This window comes from Corapipo altera, unplaced genomic scaffold, assembly GCF_003945725.1.
Source record: "Corapipo altera isolate COAL_440 unplaced genomic scaffold, ASM394572v1 45, whole genome shotgun sequence".
Taxonomy (NCBI): domain Eukaryota; kingdom Metazoa; phylum Chordata; class Aves; order Passeriformes; family Pipridae; genus Corapipo; species Corapipo altera.
The window spans coordinates 12387994-12414324 of NW_020884877.1; the positions used below are offsets into that span (position 1 = coordinate 12387994).

A 26331-nucleotide genomic window follows, 5' to 3' on the forward strand; every position below is an offset into this window, starting at 1 on the left:
GTGCGGCGGCGCCGTGCGCTGTCCCAGGGACCGGCCGGGGCCGCCCCCGAGCTCCGCCCGCCCGCCGTGCCCGGGGCTCGCTCGCTCCCTCGGCCCCGGCGGCCGCAGGCTTCGCACCAGGGCTGGGCTTCAGAAACAGCGCCTGACCCAGCCGCTCCTCGCTCCACCGCTGTGCAGCCCATAGGGGAACTAATTTGCCTTTTTAATTAAGGCTCTGCAAAGCGTATAGACCTCTGTAGGCTGCTTCCGAACAGGAACAGCTGAAAGCCTAGTTTAAATGGGAAAAAAGTTCAGTGTCGTATTTTAACTGGGAGGACCTAGAACCGGCCAGCAGTACGTGTTGGGTGATGCTTATGCTTTTCTTTTGCCTGTTTCCTTGTCCTCGGCACTCGTAGCTGGAGAAACTTTATGGTCCCACTGGAGGTTTCTGAGGTCAGTAAATTGTGGGAGAACTGGAGATTCAATTTGAACGGTAGAACTTGTGTTCTTTGTAATGATAAATATTTAAAAGTATTTACATAAAGTGAAGTCACTAAGCTTACAAAACCCCTCATTTAAAAAGCATTGCCCATTCCTTCAGGGGAAAGGTCCATATGTTTGTATGCAAGGCCTTGATGACAAGTTTCTAACTTCCTTTTTTTTCTTTTAATATGTCTTCTCTTGGCGTTATTGAGTCTTGAATTTCAGCATGTCAGTTATTAAAATTTACTTGGGAGACTGATTTTTTTTGAGAACTTTTAATCTTAAAACATTATCAACAGGCTTGAAGAAATTTGAGACTTGATAAAAGTGAAATGAGATCATCAAACTATTTTCTCCCTCTTGGCGGATGGGTTGGTGGATGACTTCCGTAATCAAGCATGATTCATCCCTCTTTCAAAGAGAAACTTTTTCTGCTGTGGTACTCTTAGTCTAGCACTTTTGCTTTTTAATAACTTACATGTTTTTGGAGTAGAGGAGCTCCTATCAAGAAATAAATATTTTTTTTGAGAGAGTCAGGTAATAAAATTGGTAGTAGTGTTTTCTTAAGCTTCTATATTAAGTGTTTTTTAACAATTTTATTGTCATTTTTAAGCCCCGGATTAGGAAATATTGCGGCTATCTTACTTGTGTGTTAAATCAGTGATAATGTTTGTGGAAGTAAGTCCAATTGCAGTAGTGCTTAGTGAGTGGAGTGCACAGCTCAGTGCTAAAGAAGTGTAGTCTTCAGAGTGGGAAAAGTACTATGTAATTATTTGTTGGTTAGAGCATGGGAAGCAAGCAACTTGTGGAAGGAGAACTCTTGCCATGAATGGTTACTGTGTGAGGGACAGGTATGTGGAGTGGTAGATGAGGAAGAAGGAGGAGAGTTTGAAACCGTTGAAGACAACTTGTGTTGTCGTGTCAAAAAAAAGAGGAGGAAAGAAAGGAAAACATCTGAGGCACTCCACAGAAATCATAAAAAATTCTGTATCTCCGAACTAAGGATTCAGTGACCGAACTGTAAATGTGCATCCAGTGGCCCTAATCCCTTAATACCTCTTTGGGGAAGGGTTTTGGGAGTATTACTGTCTTGCAGAGCAGCACATATAAAGCCTGTCATCGTCATAATTCTCGTAAAATCATATGTACAGTGACAATTGTCAGACCCGTTTCTCTTCCACCTATTTTCCAGATATTTTAAAAACACTTGTGTAGAAGTAACACTGTGAATGTATTATTGATAAAAGTTGGTGTGACCAATATCTCACGGATAACCTGTGCTCAGAAGATCCTCTAACACTTCTACTGCAGATGTTCTCAAACTGTGACTTGAAGGAAAGTGGCACACACAAAGACTGCATGAGCATCTCTGTCACTTATGTCCATGACTGAGAGCTACCATTGCTCCTAACAGTAGTGGCAATGCTAGGGAAGCAAACTAGATTTGGGAGCCTTGTGCTAGTTTTACAGACTTCTTGATTGGCTGTGTCTTTATTACAAAACAATAGGAAAGCTATTTGTCTAGGGAATACTAGGGAAGAAAGTGTCTGCTCACATCTACTGCAATACCATCGTGCAAAAGCTCACCTGTATCTGCAAAGGGGCAATTGTGTAACATTCTCTATGTTAGACTGTGTGTTTGAAAAAATCCCAACCTGCTGTTTTACTGAGGTGAGTTGCTGTAGTAGTGATTATTTTGAGAATTTGCTCAAGAGCCCAAGGGGTAATAGTGCTTTTTCTGTAGCTCGCCTCTTTGTGCTGGTAATTCGGCAGCAGCAGAGCTAATTTGCCCATCTGTTATAGCTTCCTTTTGGCAGCACTTCAAATATGGGTTTCCTTATTTTTAAGGATTGGTTTCTGAAATCACAGGGCCTCTAGTTCTGGATTCTGAAGCCTTGGTTTTCTTAAAAGGTGAGGAGGTTACCATACTACAGTAGTGTTCCTGCTAGTGAGTGGTCTATATTAATTTGTTCTAACAGCCTTAGACAATTTGAAAACAAATTTGGATTTTTTGCTGAAGGTAACTTAATAAACAAGATAATAATCACTTATATGTGTGCCCAGCTAGATAAGTGCTTTGTTTCAATGTCTTACTGTTTCACTCCAGAATGAAAAAGGTTTGAACCTCGGTTGGTGAACCCCCAGTTTACTGTTGGCGTTGTTAGGAACCGATTACTTTTTCATTCACTAGGTAAAACACTTGTAAATTAGATGAGCAGAAAGAAATTCTGCTACACTGAGGTTCAAAGTCAGTTGATTCCAGCTACCTTCTGATAGAAAGTTGCTACACTTTTGTTTCAGGAACTTAGACCCAGGTCACTGAATTAGTGTTGTTCAAGGGTTCCAGGTTTGTGTAAGGTCAGGTGAGCTACTTTTGCACCTTTGGAACTGTCAGAGTCATTTGGTGTGCTGATAATGCACTGTGGGTTGTGTGCAGGGAAGACTTGCCAATGTACTGCTTTCATTTAGCAAGTGAAATCTCTTTGAACTTGATTATTTGAACTTAAAACAGATCATACCGAAGAACAACAATAGTGCTGTCCAGTACATTCTTTTTGATGATGGGGTAAAAAGGAAGTAGATTTATTTGATAAATTTTCTCACGAACAGTAGGATATTATTGCTGGATGCCTGGACTGACAGCTGAAAAGGAACACTGAGTTATGCTTGTGGGCAGCAGAGGAAATAACTGGAAATCAACTTCTTAAATAATCCTGCTCAGTAGTAAGTTTTTAAAATTGTTGTTCTGCTGGAGGGTTTTGATGACTCTTTTAGCAGTAATTTTGTGTCTCTGTTTTTGAGGACTCCAACCTGATTAGGTATTTCCAAAGTAAAAATAAGTTTGGCCTCATCAGGGCTGATCAACTGGCTTACAAGATGGCCTCTGAAACTAAACGCTGGATGTAAAAATAACACATAGGTAGATAACTAGAAAATGGCTTTATGCAATATTTTGATTTCTTTAGATGTTGAAATGAATTTGTGAATCTTCAGTATGCTATTAGATTGCTCCTGAGTGCTTAATGCTTTATTTCTAGCTGTGAATTCTCGTAGAAGATTGATAGCTCTGCCAACATTTGTCCACAATTGAAGATGGGTGGATTGATTTCAAGATGGAGGGTAAGTAAAATCGTGTAACAGGATAATCTTCTTTAGTCTAGAAGATGGGAGTACCTAGGGCATGTTTCTTTAATGCCTGTTGCTTGACCGTTAGTGCTAAACTTTTCCCATGAATGTCATTTAAAAATCCAGTAGTGAGACATCCCATGTCCAGAAGTATTCTCTCCAAATCACTAAACTGTGAAACTGTGTTGTTGTCTTTTATTTCCTTTGCTGTATCAGTCTGGCACTGGTCTGGTTAACTTTTAAAAATTCAGTTTTAACTCTTTCTGTAAGTCTAAATAATTTTGTGGCCCTTCAGCGGGATAGATACTGCAGCATCTGTGACTTGAAAGATTGGTGGCTTTTTTAGGTCAAAATGAGATAGATGCAGAATATCATTCTGTCTGTTTTAACACATATTTTGGTAGCTACTTAGACCTGTACAAGTCTGTCTTCCTGTCTGCTTTTGTTGGCTTGTATGTTATTGAGGGGTGTACTGAGTTTATGAGGAAGAAGAGGCATGAGATTTTTGACTACTCTCCTAGCAGGTGTGATTTGTTTGAGTCTAGGTTTGCTTTTGCTTATTAGCAATTGACTTTTGAGCTTCCCATACAAAACTCCTTTAAAGATGAAAGTTTAGGTGAAATATCAGTCTTGTGTAAAGGAAACTCGTTTTCATGGTGATGTGGTGTGGGCTGTGGTTTTTGAATTTGTGGTGTGAAGGGTGGGGAAAGATTATGGCTTGATAGTTTTCAGGAATTAGGAAAGATTCCTAGGAGGTGGATTTCAAGTTGCTCCTAGGGGGATTTTACTGGAGATAACATTTATTTGCAGTTGCTTATGATTTATTTAGACCATGTGTCTTTGTGTAGAGTGAAGAGTAATAAAAAGCTGAAGTACTCAGGTTAGGGCTTCCTTTATATATTCTCTTTACTTTGCCTATTTCCTCCACTCATGAATTCTGTTCTTGTTTTGCTTCCCACCCACACATTCATTATTGGTGTATGTGCATTATAGGTTTTCATCCTTTGTGATGTAAGAGAGGAGCCTTGAGTTAAGAGTAATACCAACTCTAAAATAGTGATTGACTATAATCCCTTCTATTTGTCACTATTAAAGTAGGAAAACTTCTGACCTTTATGTAAAACAGATAATTTATTAATCTATTATGAATATGTCTTTTTGTTAGGTAGCTGTTAATGTACAGTAATCCTCAAAAATCTGACTTTTTTAGAAGTGAGATTAATATCTTTGTTCTTTCTCTTGTAAGCAGGCAAAGCCATCCACTGTAGAAGTATTAGAAAAAATAGATAAGGTATGTGTTTGCTTTTTGGTGTTTTGTTTGATTTTTTTTTTTTTAAGAAATATGCATCCCTTTTGCTGGCCATGTATTTCTTTCACATTAACCAAAACACTGTAATAAAATTTTAAATTATTTTAGTTATTATTCCAGTACTAGAGATTCTGAGTTTCAGAGGAATTGCTGCCTTTTCCCCCCTTACTATTAGTCATTTAAAAAATACCCATACTGTATAATAGATAGTGAGAAACTACAGTTCAACTGTTTATTTAGAGAGCTTGAAATAGGAATGAATGTGAAGCTGCCTTGATTACAGAATTATTTATCACTAGTGGTTAAAGTCCCGTGTCATGGAAAATGTCACCAATGCTAAGTTCCGTTCATCAGGTTGATTAGAAAAGCTTCAATGTATGGTTTTATGTGTAGAAGTTGTAACTGTGATAGTAGTAAGTAAGGTTAGGGGCAGAAAAACTGAATAGATGGTTCAGTAATCAATTGTGATTTTTTGCCAGCATTTGTGACAGATGTCTGTACTCTATGGGGAAATTAACTGTTTTGAAGTATGCTGCTGATATTTTTTGTTTTCCTTATGATGAAAGTGTGAGTACTCCTGTTGTCACTTGAAATACAGTCAAAATGGTTAACACAGCAGAGCGTTGCTCACTCACTTATTAATATACCAGAAGCATCATACAGATGTTCAGGATTTCACTCTTAATGTGAGGAAGGTACTGAGAGGAAAACACATGAAATAATGGAGATGTTTCAGCAATTTCCCATGTTAGTAGTAAAGCATTAGAGGCATTTAAAATTCCACAGGTGCCTGATGAAAGTTTTAAAATGCAGAGTATGGTTGGCATTGATTTATGTCATTGTAAAGATTGCCATTCATAAGGTATTAGCATTTTTCACTTGTCCCACCCAGATATACTAATACAATTGTGAAAAAGTGCTGATTTGTAACATTTCTTTCCAGTTGCTAATACAGTGCAGGTAGCCCATATCATAATCTTAATAGTGTGGTGTATTTATGCTATGGAAGTTATCTTTGGGCAAATATTGTCATTTATCAAAAAACTGCTTGACTTTATTCTAATCAAGTATCAGACTGATAGGGCTGATTTTAGCAAACATTTAAAGGCAGCTTAGTAAAACCACCTACTAATTTCACTAATAAGGTTGAACCCTGTTTATTTACAGGAAATACAGACATTAGAAGAATTTAGAGAAAAAAATCAGAGGCTACAGAAACTATGGGTTGGAGGGCTGCTTCTCTACTCCTCACTCCTTTACCTTGTTACTTGCTTAATTGTATATTTGTGGTGTCTTCCTGACGAATGGACAGCAAGGTTGACAATGACACTTCCATTTTTTGCATTTCCATTCATGTAAGTAAATATGCCTTTTTTATTTTCTAACTGCTGTCCGTTTGATAAAAGGAGATGGAAAATGCATCTCAGCAGGGGGTTGGGTTTACTTTGACAATCCTTGAGATATCATAACTTGCTGAATTTTTTTTCTTCTAAAATAAATCCAAATAGTTAGGCAGACACTTTCTTTGTGGGGAATGTCTCTCATGGGTCTGGAACGAAGTCTTATCATCAAAAGATGATAGGATCTAAAGTTATTTGGCCTATCAAAATTATGCCAGGCCTAGAGAGAGACCTATATCTGAGCAGCTGCAAGGTAATGTAGTATAAGCAGAAGAGCATTATCTTGGGGTTTTTTTTTACTGCTAGTTGGAAAGTGACATCTCTATATGAAAGTAACCTAAGGTATGTCACCTATAGATAAAATGTAGCATATAAACCAGGGGAAAATGCAAGAATGAATGGAGAAACTTACTGTTACCTATTAAAGTAAATGTGTTAACACAGAATTGACTTGAAAGGTCATCAACCTAAGTATGTTGAAGACTAGTTTTATATAATATGCTGTTTTTCTGGAAAATCATTGACTGTTTACTTCAATAATGAAATATCCAGAGTTCAGTGGATGTGAACAGGAGAAAGTATTGGTAACATTTTTGTTCCGCTGAGCTGATTAGCTGCTCGTCCTGATGAGTGGCTTTTGTTTTCTAAGAAAGCTACTTTTCCAAAGTAACAAAATGGGCTCCCACTAAACAACTGCTTTGCTGCCTCCCCTTCCCTCAGATCAAGGAGGGGAAAGCAGCCTACTGAGCATCTTTTTTACCGTTGGGGAGCACAGTGCATTTACTAATTTGCTGAAATGAATGTTGTATATACTTTCCATATTTGTACAGCATCTTTATATGAAAACATGACTTATCAGTGCCCTAGCTTTATCTTTAAACGCAAAGTAAAATGTAAGTATTTAAGGCTTTGCAAGTTTGATTAGTGTGGGTCAGCATAACGTGGAAAAAAAAAACAACTTGAAGATGCTTTTTGTATGTCATATGGTGTTATGCATAATGTGCTAATATGCTGTTGTGGAATCCTGTGGAGAAGATACATGGGCAGCAGTATCTTGACTGGAAAGGATTAATATAGAAATTAGAGCTCAAATTAATCTTTGGCAGTAACGTGAATTGATTTTGTTCTTAAGGACAAGCATTCTAAAGTCTTTGTTGTGAGTGTGCAAGGCTTGCTCATGCTAATAGGAAAGGCTTGTAGAAGAGAAAGTATTACCAGCTCTCTTTCACATAGTTGTGTTAGGATTAGTGTAGAAATGAAAACTTTTGTTATTGAAGGTGAGATGACTTCTAGTGCTGTGGTGTGAATTTTCACATTGGATTTTTATTCTCTAGTTTGTCTTCCAATTCTGCTTTTTTTCAGTATGACTCTCTGTAAAATTCCAACTTGGATATTGGCTTACTAACATTTAGAATTAGACTGTTGTTCTCTATGACTTACAACTGTTTATCAGATTTTTTTTTCTTAAGCTATTCCCCTTCAGCTTTTTTTGGCAGATATGAATGGCAAGCAGCTGCCAGCTTGTCTTTGTGCTCGGTCAAGAGGTGACTCCATGCTGAATGCCTGGTGCCACCCAGTAATAGCTCTAGAGATTTTTCAGCCCTAATCAAACTGGAATATGTCTGACTTTTCCAGCTTGCAGTCAGTCACCAACTTATTTCTGCCTTAGGTCAGTCCCTCAGGGTCTCAGCAAGTTACTGATGCTGGTAGAGGAAGTTAAGTTTTAGGAATATAACTTGGTTAATTTTAAATGTATGTTGAAATATTTGAAAAGTTGAAGAAATATAAATAAGTTAGCATGTTAGAAGGATGCTCTTCTTGAACTGATTTTTATTTGAATTGTTTAATCTTGCGTGTTCTGATTTTCAGAGAAATATGGTTTTATTTTGTAAAATTGGTCTGAAATAGTCTGCTATTAAACTTTCACCTCAAAGTTCTTAAAGAGGAAATGTTTTTCTTATTTCATGAAGTCCTGCCATATCTATTAACTTAGAGTACAGCTTTTGGTAGAAGACTCTTTAACATACATTAAAAAAGAAATAATGCTTTTTATTATATAACATGGTATTTAGGGCAATTCAAACCCTGTAAACATTTATTTCTTCTGATACTTTATGAAGACACGTTTTGCAATATGTAAGCAGACAAACCCATCTGTATTCTCAGAGTAGTTATTATAGCATATCTTTGAACCTGGAATATTTAAACTTCTTTCTCTGTTTCTCTTACGTTGGATAGGTTACTCTCACATTCCAGTTGCCTCATCTAACATGCCTAACTCAGGTTGTGTTAGTACTTGAAGGCATTTTGAACTGGGGAACCATTATATAAAGGCAAAAGATTTTTTTTTTCTTAAGCAGAACATTGCTAATTTAGGCTCTGTTATTTAATGCTTGACATTAGGAGGGTTTTGGATAAGATCCTTGGAGTGGCTTGAAGTATGAGGTTTGCTGCTTGGCTTAGGCTGAATAACTTAGCAGGAAAAGTGTCAACCTAATTATAAGCAATTCTAAGATTTAAAGCAGATGAAGTCATGATGATTGCAGGGAGACCTCTATAACATGGTCATAGATCAGTTTGACTTTATCTTGAAATAAACTACTCTGTTTGAGCTAAGTCAGCTGAAACCCTACAGAAGCTGAGTGGATTCAGAGCTCTGTAAAATCATAAGGACTCAGGTCAGTTAACTCTGCTTGGAGAGTATTTGTACAATAGCTGTATCTCATGGTTTTCATTGGTATTGAATTCTTCCTGCAGATCTCCCAGGTAGTAATTTTGGGCCTTAGCTTATAAGCTTGGTTTTCTGGATAACATGAATAATAAATCTATCAAATAAGAAGTGATGACTGTGTAATTTTCAGCTGAACATTTTAGTAAGTGACAATGTTACTTGCAACTGCTGCCTTAGTATTTCTACCTTTAGTAATACTTGGTTAAATTTTAATGGAAAAGAGCATTTTATTTAGAGCAATGTTGATGCCTTGACAAGATGCTAATTTAATTTTTAGGTTTTTATATAAATATTGTTTGAAGATTTCTGTTCTTTGTATTTGCAAAACGAAATGTCATCTGATAAATGTTCTGTTTGCTAAATGACTCCAGTAATCCTTACTGTAATTTATTTTAATTAATATAATTCTTCTTTCTGTTTTAAAGAATCTGGTTTATAAGAACACTGCTCATTTTCTTCTTTTCCAAACGGACAGAAAGGAATAGTAAGTATTTTTTTTTTTAAGAATATGGAGCTAGATAAGAGTGATGCTTGCTATGATAATGTAAATGCCTTTGATCATTTGGCTTCCGGAAAGACAAAGGTAGTCTTTTAGTTGGTACTGAAATGGGTAGTATTAGCTGAACTTGTTTCTACCACATGGTTCATAAAAGAACAGGAAGGAAACTGCTTGGTTTTTCACTTCACTTATAAAATTGTGGTAGCTTTCTCCTGTCTTTGCATGTGTCAAAGTGTAATGGAATAAAAGATAGTGTAAAAGTGGGAGCGAGGGGAAAGGAAATATAAACAATAGTAGTAGTTCCCTTGATACTTGCATCTGCAAGTATCCCAGCAGTTATGTATGAGAAGAGATTTATAGGAGATGTTTTAATTTATTTGTCAAGATAGCTTTTCTCTCACAAGTTCTCCAAAGCAAGCTTTTTTTCCTGAGTGGGAAAGGTATAAGCAGGTGTTTCTGCGTTTTTTGAGAGCTAAGGAAAATTGGAAGTCATGTAACAAAACCAAAAAGTAATGCAGGTGTTCAAATATATATAAAAAGTTGTTAAATTTTGCATTAGAATAAATCTGCATGCTATTTAAAAACAACATCTGTGGCACTTGTCTGCAGTAGTTAGAATTCATTTGAGACTTTCCTTGAAAGCAGTCCAGCCTGTAACAATATCTCATGGTGATGTGAGCAATAATACAGGAAAACCTCAGTGTTGCACTGTGTTTTATGACTTGCAGAACAACATGATGTATTTAATTTGTGACAGCTTACGAGTTAAACATCACTTTTGAATTTTTCTTAAACTTAATGTTTGTGTTTTGATATGCAAGCACCGAACATACCTTTTTATGTAGAAATAAAATTGTCCATCTATTCTGTGGTGCTGTGTGATTCATTTCTAAGGTGAATATATATTTGCATTTCATGGCTGAATTAGAAAAAAAGTATGTATGTTTTTCTAGTTTGCTTAAATGTCTTTATTGCTGTTTTGAGCATACAAGCAAGTCTGGTGCTTTTGTTGAACCTGTGTATAAAGGTTTTTAGTAGATGATAGAACATGCCTAAAGGGATTATTATATCTGTGTGTTTCCAGAGATTGGATAAAAATGAAGTGTTTTACCTCAAAGATAAAAGTTTTGTATTTGAAAAAGAAAAAGGAAATGTTAAAACAAGAGTTAACAGCAGTACAGTGGGAGAAGGTGTAGCTGAGAGAGCAAATTGGCAACTAAGTGGCTCAAAGCTACCCTTTTATTCTGGGATGAGTTAATATAATGCATTGAGTCACTGGAGATGGTTATTTAATACTATAAAGCTCTGTGCTGGATAAGCAGCATACATCAGATTTAGGAACCATGTTCTGAATGAGGAAAATTCGTAGCTAGACTCTGGGAAAGGTGATGTAGAGAGATTATGGAATTTCAGTTTTTAAGACAGGTCAGGAAAACAACTGTTAAGGGAGATTTAGGCTGATCTGTCCCAAAGTGTGGGGAAAATAAATGAGGTATATTGCAGGTATTGACTTCTCTAATATGAATTTCTTTTGTTCTGTGGGTTTAATAAAGATGAGATATATTGGTTTCTTGAGAGTACTTTGCAGTAATTGCCATTTGGCCACATTTGAAGGGGCAGGTGTTTCACGAGGTTCTTGTTGAATACAGGAAGTAGAGTGATCAGAAACAAACACCCACACTTTAAGGTGGTTGCACAGCTTTGTGGAGAGCCACGCCTGAAGATGTTTGAGGCACTTGGGTACTATGATTGGCTGTATCTGCTGCTTGCTTGGCTGCATGATACCACACTGCACTGCAGTGCATTTCAAGCTCTTAATCTCTGTGGGGCTACATGAGACACTGTGTTCTAATATAAGTGTAAAATTTGATGAAGGAAGGTACCTTACTAATTTGAAGATGCACACTTTCTGGAATTGCCCATCTTCTGTGGTCCACCCCAGTACTAAATATGGTCTTGTTCCATGTCTTATTTATCTTAACTAATACAGGTTGTTGTAGTTCCCCTTTTGTTGCATAAGCTTTCAAATATGTGCATGTCCAGTTTTAGTATTTTTCACATTTAATTAAGAGGTTTATTCTGTCAAAATGAGTTTCTACATTCTGGAAAGTTCAAGTAATTGTTCCCTTACTTTCAAGTAATGGTGTTCCTAAAGTAGCTTTGAGTAGTATGACATACTTATATATAAAGAAAGATGAAAAAAAATTACTTTTAGTTTGGTGGGTTTTGGTTTTGTGTCTTGGAGTTTTGTGAAGCTTTTTCTTTCTTTGAAATCTGAAAAAATGAGTAAAAATAGCTATGTTTTTACAGGAATTAAGTTGCTAGTGTTCAGTAGAGCTGAGAAGGGGGGGAAAGTTGTAAAGTTTATTGTTAAACTCTTCTTGCTGTGAAGGATGTAATAGAAAGCTATTTTATTGAGAGCATCTTCTGCATTAGGTGGTGGTTTATTACAGTGAGGTTTCCATGACTGTCAAGCTGCAAACATTGACTTAAAAGAAAATCCCATGTGCATTTGACTTTTCTTCTTTCCCTTCCTCTTAGAGAGGTTGGGTGCTGTGCCTACTAGTTGTAACAGTCTCTTAGCATTTAGTAGTAAAATGACCTTCTAGTAGCTGTTCTTACAAAACTGGGGAGTTTGCTGTAGTCTGAAAGTATAGAAAGGATGAAATACATTGAGTTCTAAAGCTCAGAGTTGACCTGGCATTTGAAACTGGTATGTATTAAGAGGCTTATGTGACATACTGAAGCCAGTAAATCTGATACTCATATATTAATGCTTAGACCTCAAGCTTTTTTTTGTAGTTTGACTCATGAGATTAAGTGTATTTGGTCCATTGTTGTACCAGTTTTAATGTAGGTCAAAGCAGGGCACTGGCTAGAATTGGTTTGCTTAATGAGGAAATGGTACATAAAATTTTTTAATAGTTATAACTCTAAAGTAATAACGGTGGGCTATAATTTATAAGCTGTTTCAGCATTTTAAGTGATTTATTTTCACGTAAAATAGTTATTTTATACAAAGTTTACTGGTGTTTAGGATTGGTAGTGGTCAGTGCGTAATTTTTTGTGGTCTTACAGGGCAAAGTCAGTGTTTAGAGTGTGCTGAAATCTTTTATTTGTATTTGAAAACTAATGTATGTTGTCCTTCTTTTAGATGATGCACTGGAAGATTTAAAATCTCAAAAGAAAAAAATAGTAAGTAAAACTTAAAAGCTGGGTTGTTGTGGTCCACTGAAACTGGTGTTCTCCAGATATTTGCATCCACTCAACCAACACTTAATCTCAGTAAGACAGAATTAGGATGGAAAAGGTTCCAGGTCTTGGATAACTTTCCCACTTTGTAATATTGCAAAGCTGTTTCCTCTCTGCTTAATCATTCCATAAGGAAGTTTGTTGTTTACTTATGTTCTTGGCTTCATCTCCTGCCTTGGTAAGGCAAAACTTAAAAACGATGGCCACCAAAACACAGCCCCCCTTCCCAAACAACCCAAACCCAAACACTTCCCCCTGCCCCTTCCCTCCCTCCCTCCCTCCCTCCCCCCTCTACCACCACCAAAACAACCCCTCCTCCCTCCAAAGCTGCCAAAACTTGTATTATGAGGGTTATTTAATTGTTAATGAGTTACCCAGAGTGTTTACCTTATACCTTCTGGATTTTGCCACGGTAGCTAAATTAAAAGGAAACCCACAACAAAGATACCAAAAGGGAGTTTATTATGTCACAATCTTCTGCTCTGTTTTTTGTCACTTTTAAAATGTCGATGTAAAAAAGATAACCTGTAACCTAATTGTTATTGTCTTTTGTTAAAGAGGGTTTGCTAATATTTAAATGGATGTGTCCTTTGTTTGGAGTAATGATAAAAAGAGGTTGGACAGGCTTACATTTTTGAGAAAGAAATAAATGAGCATGACAACTATGTTGTTAATTTTATTTTATGAAAAACTGCTTAACTGAAATTAGTTAATGTTTGCAATTAACATAGCCATTTGGTAGCTTTGAAGGGAAAGTTCTTGGAACAGGAAAAGCACAGTGGAGAGCAAACAGTTTTTGGAATCTTAAATGTAAAGTCTTCATTTCATTTTAAGTTTGGTTTTCTGTAATCATAAAAATCTTCATATTTATTCTAGAGGAACTAGTGATCCTGAATTTTTGTGTGTGAGAAGCACTTCAGAGTAAAGGCATCGAATAAAAGATTAGTCAGGAAAACCCTGGTTTAGAAAAGGGAAAGTTTTTTACTTGGAGAATTGGTACTGTTGAAACAGGATGTAAATATGTATTTTGCATATGCAAGAAGTCAAAATAACATAATGTAGAAGACCAGGCAGTAGTTAAAAATTAAAAAACTGCACAAATACTTAATGAATATTAATGAAATTGTAGTGTAACTATGGAGAATTTAAACCTGAAAATATAAATTGTCATTAGTATGTATGCAACTCAAGCTTTTATCATTAAAGATAAACTTCTAAATAGGATTAGTAAAACAGAGTTCTGGGAAGTCCAATAACATATGACTCAGCTATTTTTCAATCTGAGAGCACTAAAAAATTGGTGACTGTCTCTTGATCTTGTGTGTGCCTGGTTCCTAGCAAGGAGCCAGAAATAGAGAACTTATTTAACCTCTTGAATCGGGGTGCTGTTGGTATTTTTTACTCAGAACTTAGGAGACTTAGGAGTTTCGTCATAAATTAAGACATTCAATTGAGCATTAAAATTTGATAATTATACATGAAATGGAACATGTTGAAATGAGCAGGAAGGGGATGCAAGTAATGAGACAATATAATTTGTGTTTTAGATGGAAACACTCATAAAATTGCATTCTGTAAAATTTTTGATAATACTCAGATTTAGTCTTGGTTTTGTTTTGGATTGATTTCCTTAGGGCTGTCTTTGACTATGAATAACTGTAGCAACACCTACTTTTTAGTAAAAGAAAACAAAAATCTTCAAGTAAAGTAATGGGGAGGGAGAGGATTTTTTTTTTTTTGTTCAATTCTGATTTGCTGCGGGGTTTGCAAATAGATTTAGTTACTCAGATATTTACATTGTGATCCTCAAAGTATCTAGGATAAGTAAATCGTGTATTTCCTGTTTATTCGTAATGCAAATTGTTGTCTAGGCACTGTGAGCCTGCCTCAACAACTGTGCTTTTTCACTTTATTGCATCTCAGCTACCTAATTGCTGGAGAAATCTTATGTTGAAGACAATTGTCCTTTTGAAAAATGTTACGGTACTTGTGTTTTGCCAACATGTGGTTTGTATTTTCCCTACAGATGTTACTTGTAGGCTGAAGGGACATAAGCCTGTTATAGGGCTTACCTGTAATTGGTGTAAGCTCCTCATCTGCTAGATGTGATGTCCTGGTGGCTGTGCAGTGACTGCTCGATAGAAATTGATTTCTGTTCAGTTGCTATTCTGTCTTTGGTGATATAGTCATATGGATACTTGTGTGGGTAAAATACTTGACAAACACAAATACTTCATCTGGAAATGACCATTAGTATTGTCTACCCTGTACTTCGACTCAAAGTTTGTGTAATACTTATTTCTCACAGAACTGACTCTCTATGCTGCTTTTTTCCCTAGTGAATACTTTAAAGCATGTTGAATTATGAACTGGGGGTAGGGATTAAATTGATTAGCTGTACTTAATGCACTACTACAAGATACAACTTTTTTTTTCCCTCCTTGATCATGGGGATACTGTGGTTGTGTTCGTGACTGTTTAGCTGTAATTTTGGCCTTAGAGTTCTCACTTAATGAGGATATCAGCCCTTAAGCCTGAACATGTATAGATGAGCAAGTTCAGAGGGTTAAGCATATTAAAACAAGGGTACAGGACATGTATTAAGCTGATACAGCTGGGAATTAATGGAGAGTTTACCTGGAACAGCAGTCTTAAAGATGGGATAATTCTTAGCCTGAGGACAGAACTGTGAAGATAGTGTAGTAATTACCTTGCTAATTTTAGAATTAAACCTTGCTGAAGTTTGCTCAGCTACTCTGAAAAGTAGTCTGAGTATAATATTAGACTTTGACAGACTTAGACATTCCATATAAGAGTTTAGAAAGTTGCATCTGTTAATCTTCTAAGAAAAAAAAAACCAACCAAAAAAACCAACAAACTAGTCAGAGTTCAATGCTGTCTTGGAGTTACGTTAGTAATGGAAAAAACCCCAGCAGCATATGAATTCTGTTACTTAAAATAATGACTGTTTAATTTACTTTATGCCTTCAGCCTTCCAGGCAGAGAAAACCATTAATATTTTGATAGCCTTTAGTATGTGACAAAAACTTTACTAGGAGTTGGTTGTTGTATACAAGTCCAGTTTTGTCAAGAACATGTTACCAGTATGTGTTAGAATACTGCAAGCATGCAGTTGGAAGCTCAAAATAACAGTTAAAAATCGTATTTACTGATGAAGGCTCAAATGAGTGAGTTCTTTTATGCAGTGTTCACTCAAAGCAGTTACTTTGGTGGTTTTACTCTTTGTATGGATCTGTTCAGAGTATACTTGATTACTGTGACTTAAATGATTTATTTCCTATTTTAAGGAAACTTTTGCTATGTGTACTGGCGTATCTTACATGGTAGACTCAAATGAGTCTCATGGCTTTGTGTGAACATAAAGAAATAAATACCTCTTCGTAGTTGGGTTTGACATAGCAAGTAATTCAATTTATGAACTCACATAGTAGTGTGGCAAATAAGTAGTTTGCATTGTGCCAGTACTTAAGACTTCAGTTGCTAAATTGCTTTTACAAGAAGCTTAAAATACATTACTCATATTGCTTTTCAATACAGGCAACTGATGTCGTTCCCACCAGAATTTTTGTTTGGTTGCCAGTTGAAAAGGAGGCAATCCTTGCAGTTATTCATAGGAGAGAATGTGGTACATGACCATGCTTCTTTATTAAGATTTAGTTAATTCCATGAAATAAGTTAATCCCATGAAAAATACATGCTTAGACTGGTATTAACTTTCATAGAGACTTCACTTGTGATTCTAGTTGCTCAACATTTATGCTTGATAATGATAGAATATGAATTAGCCCTTGGCAGAAAATAGAAAATGTTTTTGTGGGAAAAGTTTTGGATCTCAGAGAAGAGTATTATGGAAAAAGAGTAAGAGGTGTTGAACAGTTTGTGTTAGTAAGCCAGTGCTCAGCACTAGGTTAACCTTTCCAGGATTATGCTTCAGGATGGTGGGTGCTCCAGAAGTCAGTATGCATTATGATTTGCATTCATAAACGACCTTGCTGTGGCAGAGCACAAACCAGTTTCTTCTCTATGCAAACATAGAATTAGTATTTAAATTTTACATAGGCACTTATTTGCTTCTAGTAATTACACTAATTTGCTCACAGTGAGTGAACTTCGACCTTTTTGATTCTTAATTTGGTAGTGTCAGCCAAATTTCAATTTACTCTAGAAAAGTCTATCCTAGAAGTGAAAGCATGAGAATTGTGAACGTACTTATAGAAATCCTGACAATTTCTAAACATTTTCAAAAAATTTCTAAAGAGTCAGTTGTGATACTGAATTCTTGTTCAGATTCAGCTTTACTAGAATTATAAAGCTGTATATGAATTTCAAAATATGAAGACTAACTTGTTGAATTATCTAATAACTATATAACATGAAGAATAACTTTGACATCTGAATCTTGAGAGTTGAATTTTTCTGTTTCAAAGTAATGGCCCTGTTTTTGCAAAACTTAAATATCCACAAATAGCTACCATACTGTCTAGTACTGCTATAGCAAGAAGTACCTTAGATAAAGAAAGTGTCAAGTGATGGTGGAGCATTCTGGTTTTTCTCTTCCTAAAGGTTGCTTTGCCCTGCAGAACGTTATTTGTCATTTTCCTTTGTGTGCATTTTGTGTTCATTGATGTAAAGTGAACTTGTTTATTTTAAATTTTGATTTGGGGGGCCAGCTATTGACACTGACTGTTAACACGTCCTCGCTTTGCAGCTTCGCCTCACTAACCTTACCCCTTTATATAAAAGTCTGCCTTATGGTTTTTACTTTTATAAGCAATAAATACTTTATTTTTCCTATTAGACCATTAATTCTGATCTTACTATGCTGTGTGGCATTTGTTTTACAAAGTTAGTGGGTTAACTCCAAAGTCCTGCTGAAATACGAGTTTAGGAAATTGATTTTTACTTCCTTTTTCACTCCCTTTTTGTTTCAACAGTCCTTAATTAACAGCCTGTATTCCTTGCCTTAAACTTCAAGAAGTGTGTGGTGGAATGAGTGTTAGATGGATACACAGTATCCATTAAATTATTTAGCTTCTGAGGTCTGTCTAAATGTAAAACCCCTGCACAGTCTGTAAATGCAGATTGGCTGAAACTTTAGTTTCTCACTAGCGAAATAATGGCATAAAAGTCATGTTAACCTGCACCATTTGTTATTTTAGCAGTGATAAATGAGTTTGAGAGAATTTAATTTTTTGACCACTGACCTTTTCAGTTTTGCAGTTCATGCCAACAGCAAACTTAAGAACAAACAAACTCCCCACTTTTAGCTGAACGTGGCCATTAGTCAGCATATCTGGGAGAAAAGGTCTGCTTAAGATACTGTAAAACACATTATGATTTCTATACATATTAGGTATTTGTCATAACTTCAACTATCTCAGTTTTGAAGTTAAGCTTTTTCTAATGTTGGCTGTTAACCACTAAAATGATACTTTACTAGTGATTACTTTTTTAATTAAGCCCATGTATTAGCTATAAAGCCACTTGAGTGCATTGTAAATAAAACGCTGTAATAATGAAGTGCTTTAATTACACTCCCTAAAGTATGCATAGTTCTCAGTAAATTTTTTTATTTAAATTCTTAGCATGTTCCCTTTTTTCTGAAAAGCAGTTTGAATGGCTGTAAAGATGGAGATCCAGCCTTTAAAGTCATTTGAGCGAATTCCGCGGCTGTTCTCTAGTTAGTGAGTTTTCACAGCATTTGCAGCAAGCTAATTGCTTCTGCTAATAAATAATCTAAAATCAATGCTGACAGCAGTTAATTGGCGCAGGGACTTTATTCTGTAAAGCACTTGGCTAATGACCTTCCTTAAATTAATAGCATTAAGTGCTATGAGGAAATAAATCTAAGGAATTGCCTGTCATTTGCTTGTCATGTCTAATAACTTCCAATAATGATGGCTGATAGATTTTTGCACATTCCATTATTGAAGTTGGTGCTTGTAATTATTCTCCTCATTATATGTAAACAATTAGCAATATTTGGTGTTTCCTTGCAATAAAGCTGTTAAGTAGTCCATTAGAATTTAGAAACTATTTTTGAAAGCAAAATTTAATTTCCATTGAATACAGTGAACCCCCAGGTATCTGGACATACTACTGGTTCATTGGACTGAGCTTCACCTTTTGGTAACATTGATAAGTTGTTTGTAAGTGGGAGGCTGTGATGGGGGGAAGTACTTTGAAGAATTCTGTATTTATATATGGAACCTTTTGTTTCCAGCTTGAGGAAGTAATGGAGAAGGAAACATACAAGACTGCTAAATTAATCCTTGAAAGGTTTGATCCAGAATCAAGTGCAAAGGTAAGAGTCTTGTTATTGATGTAATATGGAAGGTACTATGGAGCTGAACATTCAGATAATGTTATTTATAATTAATTGGCAGGAGGCTGAACTACCATCTGCTGGAACATCTGCAACCCCAAGACCTGGACAAGGTAATAGCCCTGTAAAACGGCTACTCTTTAGCATAGATATTCATCTTCCACAGCTATTTCCACTCTAGAAGTCTCTCTATGATAAAATTTGTAAATCAGTTGACCTTTATTTAGGGTTAATAGACTGTTCATTAGACTGGCCATTACTGCTCTGTATTTTCAGACAAAGGTTCTATTGCTAAAGGCTGATGTTCTAGACAGCAGGATATTTAATGCTGCTTGATGTTAAAGCAGAGAGAAAATTAACTTCTTGTGGCATGCTTGCAATTTTTCTAGAATATTAAGGTGTTTTCAAATCTTATGTAATGTTCATTCACTTAGCTTTTCAATTCTATTTCTGACTACTTAGGTCTTTCCTAATGCAGTGTTTAAGCTACTTCTATTTGGTGCACAGAGAGGGAAAAGAAAAGCTGGTGCAGAAATCAGGGATTTTCTAGTTGAAAAGAATGACTAGTTCTTTACTGGTTTATGATGTTCCATTTAAAGGTGCTATTGAATAAAATAATAAAATAGAAAAGACCTTGCATGTATTTCAAGGAAACCTTGTTTCTAGATTGCACACACAGGTTTCAAGACTGCAAAGATCTCTCCTCTACACTCACAGTAGAATGCTTGCATTAAAAATGTGAAATTTATGCAAATGTTTATGCAAAAAAACTACTGTTATGTTTTTGTTGAGGTTGAATATAATATGCTGTAATTTGGCTGAAAATGCTAGTATGAAGACAATATAAAAGAAACATTTAAATACTGAAGATGGTACTCACACTTAAGAGAGACCTTCGTAGCTAACTTTCTATGTTATAACCTAAGGGCTGATGCTCAAAATAAACTTCAGAATCTGATGTGCATTTAATAATTTTCCATAAAATAAACATATTGCTTTAGAGAATGTATTAGAATTTTCAACTGTGTATCTAATTTTTGTGGGTAACCAAACACATTTTTTCTTTTTTCACTCTTGGAGTACTGGTTTTCTTGGGTGCAGAGCACCTGGTTTTACTAACAAAGGAGTTTATAAGGTGCATCATCAAATCCACTGTTTTGTTCTTCTTGCTTAGCTTCAAATTGTCATTTTAAAACCATCCTTACTCATTGACATTGACAGTGAATATTTGCAGTCCAGTACCTTAGCAGTAAAGCTTCAATCTCTTCTGGTGTCTTAGGCTCAACAGCTTTTTCTCAAGTTTGCCCCTTACCTGTCTCTCCCATCATTCCATTTCTGCAGTGTTGATAGTTTTGTTCAGTCTGAAGGGCCATTCTGACACCCTGTTCTGTTCTGTTTTAATACAGCTCATGGGTGGTTGCCAAGAATTTTCTGTCATAACTGTAATGTTTAGGTAGCCTATGGTTGGCATTTCTTAAACTCTTTATAAAATTCATCCTTCTCCTTGAGATATGTTAGAAACCACTACACTAGTCCAGTAGTAGTGTGACAGGTCTGTTTGTAGAATGCAAGTAACACTGACCAGGGGAGGAAACTGCCTGGAAATGTGTGTTTCTTGTAGAGACAGAGATAGCTATCTATAAATAAGACACTGTTAAGTCTTTAGTCACCCTGGCTTTATTAAGAGATAGCAGCAGCAGTTTTGAAAGTCCTTAGGAGTTACATGATTGTTCTCTTCCCCTCTACCCAGGCTGTGTAAGTAGCAGTGGTGACAAGTAAGTTACTCAGTCCCTATTAAATAACTAGTCTTGTGTATGTTTGGGTTTTCAAAGCACAGTGCCCCTACTTTTGATCCCAAATGGGGTGTCCTTCCTGAATTATAATGCATCTCCAAAATACAACAGTCTGAATACCCACTTTTACTAATCAGTACAAAGATTTTACTAGCGTTGCATAATAGTTGGTTCTCAGAAAAACAGCTGGTAGTGCCCCAATTTTTCAATGTATTTAGCTCTTTTTTGTGATTTTGACATGTGCTTCTTAAATAGATAATGGTAGCTTTAACAGATGATTCATATCAATCTTGAGTTTGGCATAAGAAAGCACCAGGAAATCTAGAGGGAGAGGAATGTGAAAATTTAAGTGCAACTTCATCTATTCAGAAATGTTTTGAGGGGTGGACTTAATGAGCATATACTTATTCAGTACTTTGGCCATAGAGAAAAAATAGGGTAAGTATATATTTGCAGTGAAATAAATATTTATCAGCCATATCCTGTTGTTTATACCTACTCTTTTCATTGTGCTAATATGACTGTTAGCAGGGCTGTATTTTAAATTAATTTGCTCCATGACTTGGATTAAAAGTAGTGCAATACCAGATGGTTACAGGCTGGGATGGGTATAGGCATGAGGAGGAAGAAAGAAAATGCTTGGTTGGTCTTTGGTACTAAAGCCAACAAGTTATGTAAACTATATATTGACCTGCATTGTACTGTAGCTCTTTAAAAATGATATATTCTTCTCTACAAAACCCAAGGAGTTTTGAAGTGAGGGAAAAATAAAATAGTTATGCTTGTAAACATGAAAGATGCAGCTGCCTCACCACTGCAATATCCTAATATTCTTTAAGAGATCATACTGAATCATCAGTTGAGTAGCATACCTGCTAAGTAATGTGTCTGCTTACGCATCCGTCTTGTTCGGTGCTGGTAACTGCAGAATTTAAACTGTAGTGTGCTTTAAGAATAAAAGTCCTATTTTTAAGTTATTTAAGTGTCTTCATGCAGTTGGCTTTTGGATACACAAAAATCATTAATGAAGAAAATCCTTGGAAAATTGCAAGACTTCATTAAAACTACAGCAGCAGTAGCTGTATGTTGTGTTAGGGTTGAGGTCAATGGACATGTTACTCAGCTAAGTTGTGGAACTTGGAAGTATGGAAATCTGGAACTTTGCAAGAGGCGATTTTTAACACATTGCATCTCAAAATAAGGCAATTTGAGAACTATATAGATCATATTCAGTTACTGCAAAAAAATATTAGGGCTATTACAGTAGAAGTGGACAGCAGATTTAAAAGGATTTAGAGGAGTTCGTTGGAAACAGGATGCATATGTGATGGAGATGGATTAGACAGGGCTGTGCTCTCTAACATCCCTGACAATGTGTTTATGGATTCTGGGGATGGTATCAGAGATGTAGGCAACAGAAATTTAGGTTAGTGTGTTGTCACTAAATAACATCTACAGACACTCTAGGAAATGAAGTACTGGGATGGATGGGCTATAGGTCTTGCCAAGGAGAGCATTTTTCATATTCTCATAATGCAGGTTCTGGTAACTTCTCTTACTTGGGGAGCAGCAGTGTGTTGGCAAGTTGTCTTAAGTATGAATCATAAAATAGAGTGAGAGCCAAATGAACTTCTAAGTGGAGGAAAAAGAAAAAGGCATTGTGAATAACCCAATATAATTTTGTGGAAACTAGCAATGAGTCTTGCATTCTTAACTCTGTAATGAGACTAAAACTACTGAAGCACATCTCTCTAATACTGACCGTAGTATTCGAGTTCAACATCTTTGCAGGAACAAAAATATGGGGAAAGAGTTATTAAAGTAGCAGTAACTTTTCTTAATTGAAAGTCATTTAAAGAAGACTTGCCAGGAATGACCCTTTAGAAAGAACAGGCAAAAGGGGCAAAGCTCTTGCAGGCAGCATGGAAATTGCTTAGGAATAATGGGCTCAGAATAAATATGAATATAACCATGACCTATTGAAACAGACTTAGAGCTGTTAAGCAATCAAAATTAACGTGCTTGAACCACATGATCTAGAAAGACAACCTTCACAATGTAAAAATAACATCCATATGTAGAAATTACAGTCATGATCTTCGACGTTTTTATATAAAAAACAGTGTAAAGAAGGCTTTGTAATGAAAAGAGAATGGATTAATATGTCTTTTTATAGATATTTTAAATGATCTTGGAACAAGTGGAATTAGGCTTTATATTTATCACTAATTTTTTGAACATATGTGGAGCTGAGAAGAATTGAGAAATTGCATACCTTTAGCTTAAATTTTGGAGCTAGTATGTGACTGGAAACTATAACACAAACTTGAGTATAATGGATAATAAATCATGGGTCATAATCAATATAGTTTGAATATGAGTCATGCCTGTTGGTCAGATGGCGTGGAGAGGATGATGCAGTTATTCTAGTGTAGTAAAACTTGAAAGGTTACTACTACTGTCTCTCACGAAAAGCTCTTGAAGACATTTTAATGGTGAGGTTCATCATAAATGAATACTTAATTAAGATAAAACTCTCAACACAGGAGCAGTTTTCAAAATAGAAACAAGTCACCAAGGAAACCTTAATGGAATTTCTGCAGCTACCAATTTATCCTGGTTTCCAGATTCTGAATAGCTTAAATAGTGAAGGGACAAACTTTACTTTCTAAAATCAAGTTAAAATACAGAATCTTCATACTCATTGGGTGATCTAACTTGGATGATGAAGTTGTGTGAGGTGATGCAGTCATGGATGTGAAGGGTGGCGGGGAAAACTAGTAATTTTTTCTGCTTCATAGGAAACTGAACTAGGTGGATTTTTAATAAGAGTTTGAGCATTTATAGTTTTTTAATTGGTGTAACCAAAGAATTTTTAATTCTTTCTTCTGTTGTATATTAAATCTTATTTTTACATACGGATAAGTAGGCAAGACCATAACCTATGTATGTTGCAATTTTCATGGCACTAGATGTTGGCGGTTTGCCAACAGAACTTTTATGTTTGACCTAGTACTTCAGTGATAGCAACTCTTTCTTAGCTAGTGTAAGCTGATGTCACACACTCCCTCCCCCTTCTCCATCTGAAGTAGAAGCTTAGCCTGGTAGTGTTGTACTTTCAGGGACAGGGATCATTCCTTCAGACTCAGCACACCCATTTTCCAGTGGCTGATTGCCAGTGGACCTGTAAACTGCCTGCTAAGCATTTAAACTCTTCCAGCCTGACACAAAGTCAGCAGATAAAAATCTCTCTAATCTTGAAATGCATGTGGATGATTTTAAAGTCTAAATGTTGTGAAGGAAGACAGGCAAGGTTGTTCAAAGTGATGTGGATGCTATATGCCTACTCTGTAGGGTACTGTAGTCTTAGTTGTGGGCATTCTTAGGCTGTTCCTTTTAGAGACTAAGCTGCTACTTGTTAACCATGTTAATGTCTGCAGACCTAAAGCGACTGTTTCATTTCAATTTGATTTGTTGCAGTAGCGTATGAACTTCAGGTTTGCATGATTATTATAATATTCAAACCATAATATATTACTGTGGTGATATTCCCACTGGACTTAATGAGAATTCTGGCTTCAGGTAAGAACAACTGAGGAAACCTAGTATGTTTTTCATGATAGTGATTTAATAGTAACTCTGATAGTGATGTGAGAAGAGGTAAAAGTAAAGACTTGTTCTAGCAGAGCCCGTTCTTGCTCTATGACAATTCAAGCATGTGGTTTTATGGTAGGGTTGCTGAAACAAGTGACTGAAACTATGATCTTTTGGTTTTAGAATGGTTTCATTTTATCCAGTCTGTTTTTTTTAAATAACTTTAGGCACTTAGCCTGGGCATTTTAGATTCTGACTGAATAGTTTTGGTCCCATGGAAAGCTCAGTACTTGGAAGCATGTTTAAACCATGGATTAAAAGTAGTCAGTTGTGTACACTGTGGTTTGAGTCTAGCTGTTCGTCTCTCTAATGTTCTGCCTTAGAGAACAGAATCATAAGGTGTCTGCTAATTTCCTTCCAGCAGAATTTTGCCCAAAGTATGTAACAGTTAATGATTATTGCTATTAAAATTCAGTATTCTGTGTGGTATTTACTTCTATGGCATGCTCAGCCAGATAGCTGGTGATCTTTAGTTTTAGACCTTCCTGGTTTTGTTTGACTCTGTAATTTGCTGATTGGAATAAGACTATTAATTTACTACTTCTAATATCTTGCTTAGAATGCTAGATGTTAAATTCAGTATGCATGTTTCTTGTCAGAAATTCGTCAGAGGACTGCAGCTCAAAGAAATGCTTCTACAACCCCACCTGTGACTCCTAAACAAGGTTCTCCCAAGTCACCTGTTCCAGCATCTCCTAATCTGCAGAGAGACTCATCAGGTCTGAGTGGACTCCCAGAAAGGACTGTTGTGCCATCCTTACAATCGAATGTTTTACCAAGACGCCCTGGATCCCCTGCTACTTCAGTGCCTGGAATGGGTAAACAGAGCACTTAATGTTATTTACAGTTTATATTGTTTTCTCTGGTTACCGATAAAATAGGCCATTTTCAGACAGTATGGAAATGGCATTTCATTTGGAAATAGCAGAGCAGTTATCTGATTAAGCAGGAGTTCCATATTCAATTAGCCATAACTCTTTACAGCTGGCACCTTTTGATGCTGAAACCTATTGCCTGAGCTCATTTAACTGTTATGGCTTCTTTGTTTAAATGGCAATAAAACTTTGCAGTATTCTGTAGTCAACAATATAGCATACCTTTTTATGTTCTTAGTTTAGAAGAGCTCTATGCTTATATAAATCAGGTGCAGAGGAGAACACTTTCAGAATACATTCATGTTTCTCACTAAACCCTGCACATATTTTTTTAACATACATCTTGACATTTATTTAAATTTTTACTCTAGGAGGTATAGTCATGCAATCTATACTCATAGATTAAAGTGTAAAATACCAAATACAACAGAGAAGTTGTCTCTGTTGTAGCTGAACTCTAAAATGGCATTGTTATTTTGGTACAAGAGTCAAAAGCTTAGCACTAGGTTGCAATCTGGTAGAATTGAGTACTCCTTAAAATTTAGTTTCATGTCCTGAAAATGTTTTTCCCTTGATTTCTGGTTTGGTGGAATGGACTTTATTAAATAGAATATGAACTAAATTATATTGAAAGGATTGCAAAATTTGAAAGTTTTGGGTGGGCAGTATTGTTCTCATTTTCCTCATAGATGGTAAAGCTGTGTATGGGTTCATGCCAGGCCTTTCATCCTTGCAGGATGTTTGGCAAGTTGGATCACAAGGCAAGAAAGGAGATGAAATGCTTTCTTGAGTATAGAAGGAATGCAACTTACCAAGAATCTCATGACCACCACTGTAACGTGGGGTGGTTCTTTGCTGTATATACAGGGATCAAGAATATGTTC

General features: G+C 36.1%; 1 protein-coding gene across 3 annotated transcripts in view; it reads left to right on the plus strand.

Annotated features, from left to right (window-relative positions):
• The first annotated feature begins 262 nt into the window (after positions 1–262).
• LNPK (lunapark, ER junction formation factor) overlaps positions 263–26331 on the plus strand; it is a 50191-nt gene continuing 24122 nt past the window's right edge. For 2 of the 3 annotated variants that reach the window (XR_003526616.1, XM_027637113.1), the window contains exons 1-9: positions 264–432; positions 3501–3582; positions 4835–4879; positions 6065–6252; positions 9454–9512; positions 12682–12722; positions 19024–19104; positions 19187–19238; positions 25172–25390. Coding sequence is in view for 2 of the 3 variants with exons in the window: in XM_027637113.1 (XP_027492914.1) it covers positions 3556–3582; positions 4835–4879; positions 6065–6252; positions 9454–9512; positions 12682–12722; positions 19024–19104; positions 19187–19238; positions 25172–25390 (712 nt within the window). In the remaining variant the exon portion in view is untranslated. Of the gene's footprint in view, positions 433–3500; positions 3583–4834; positions 4880–6064; positions 6253–9453; positions 9513–12681; positions 12723–19023; positions 19105–19186; positions 19239–25171; positions 25391–26331 lie in introns of all 3 variants that reach the window. The other variant, XM_027637114.1, reaches the window with a different exon arrangement.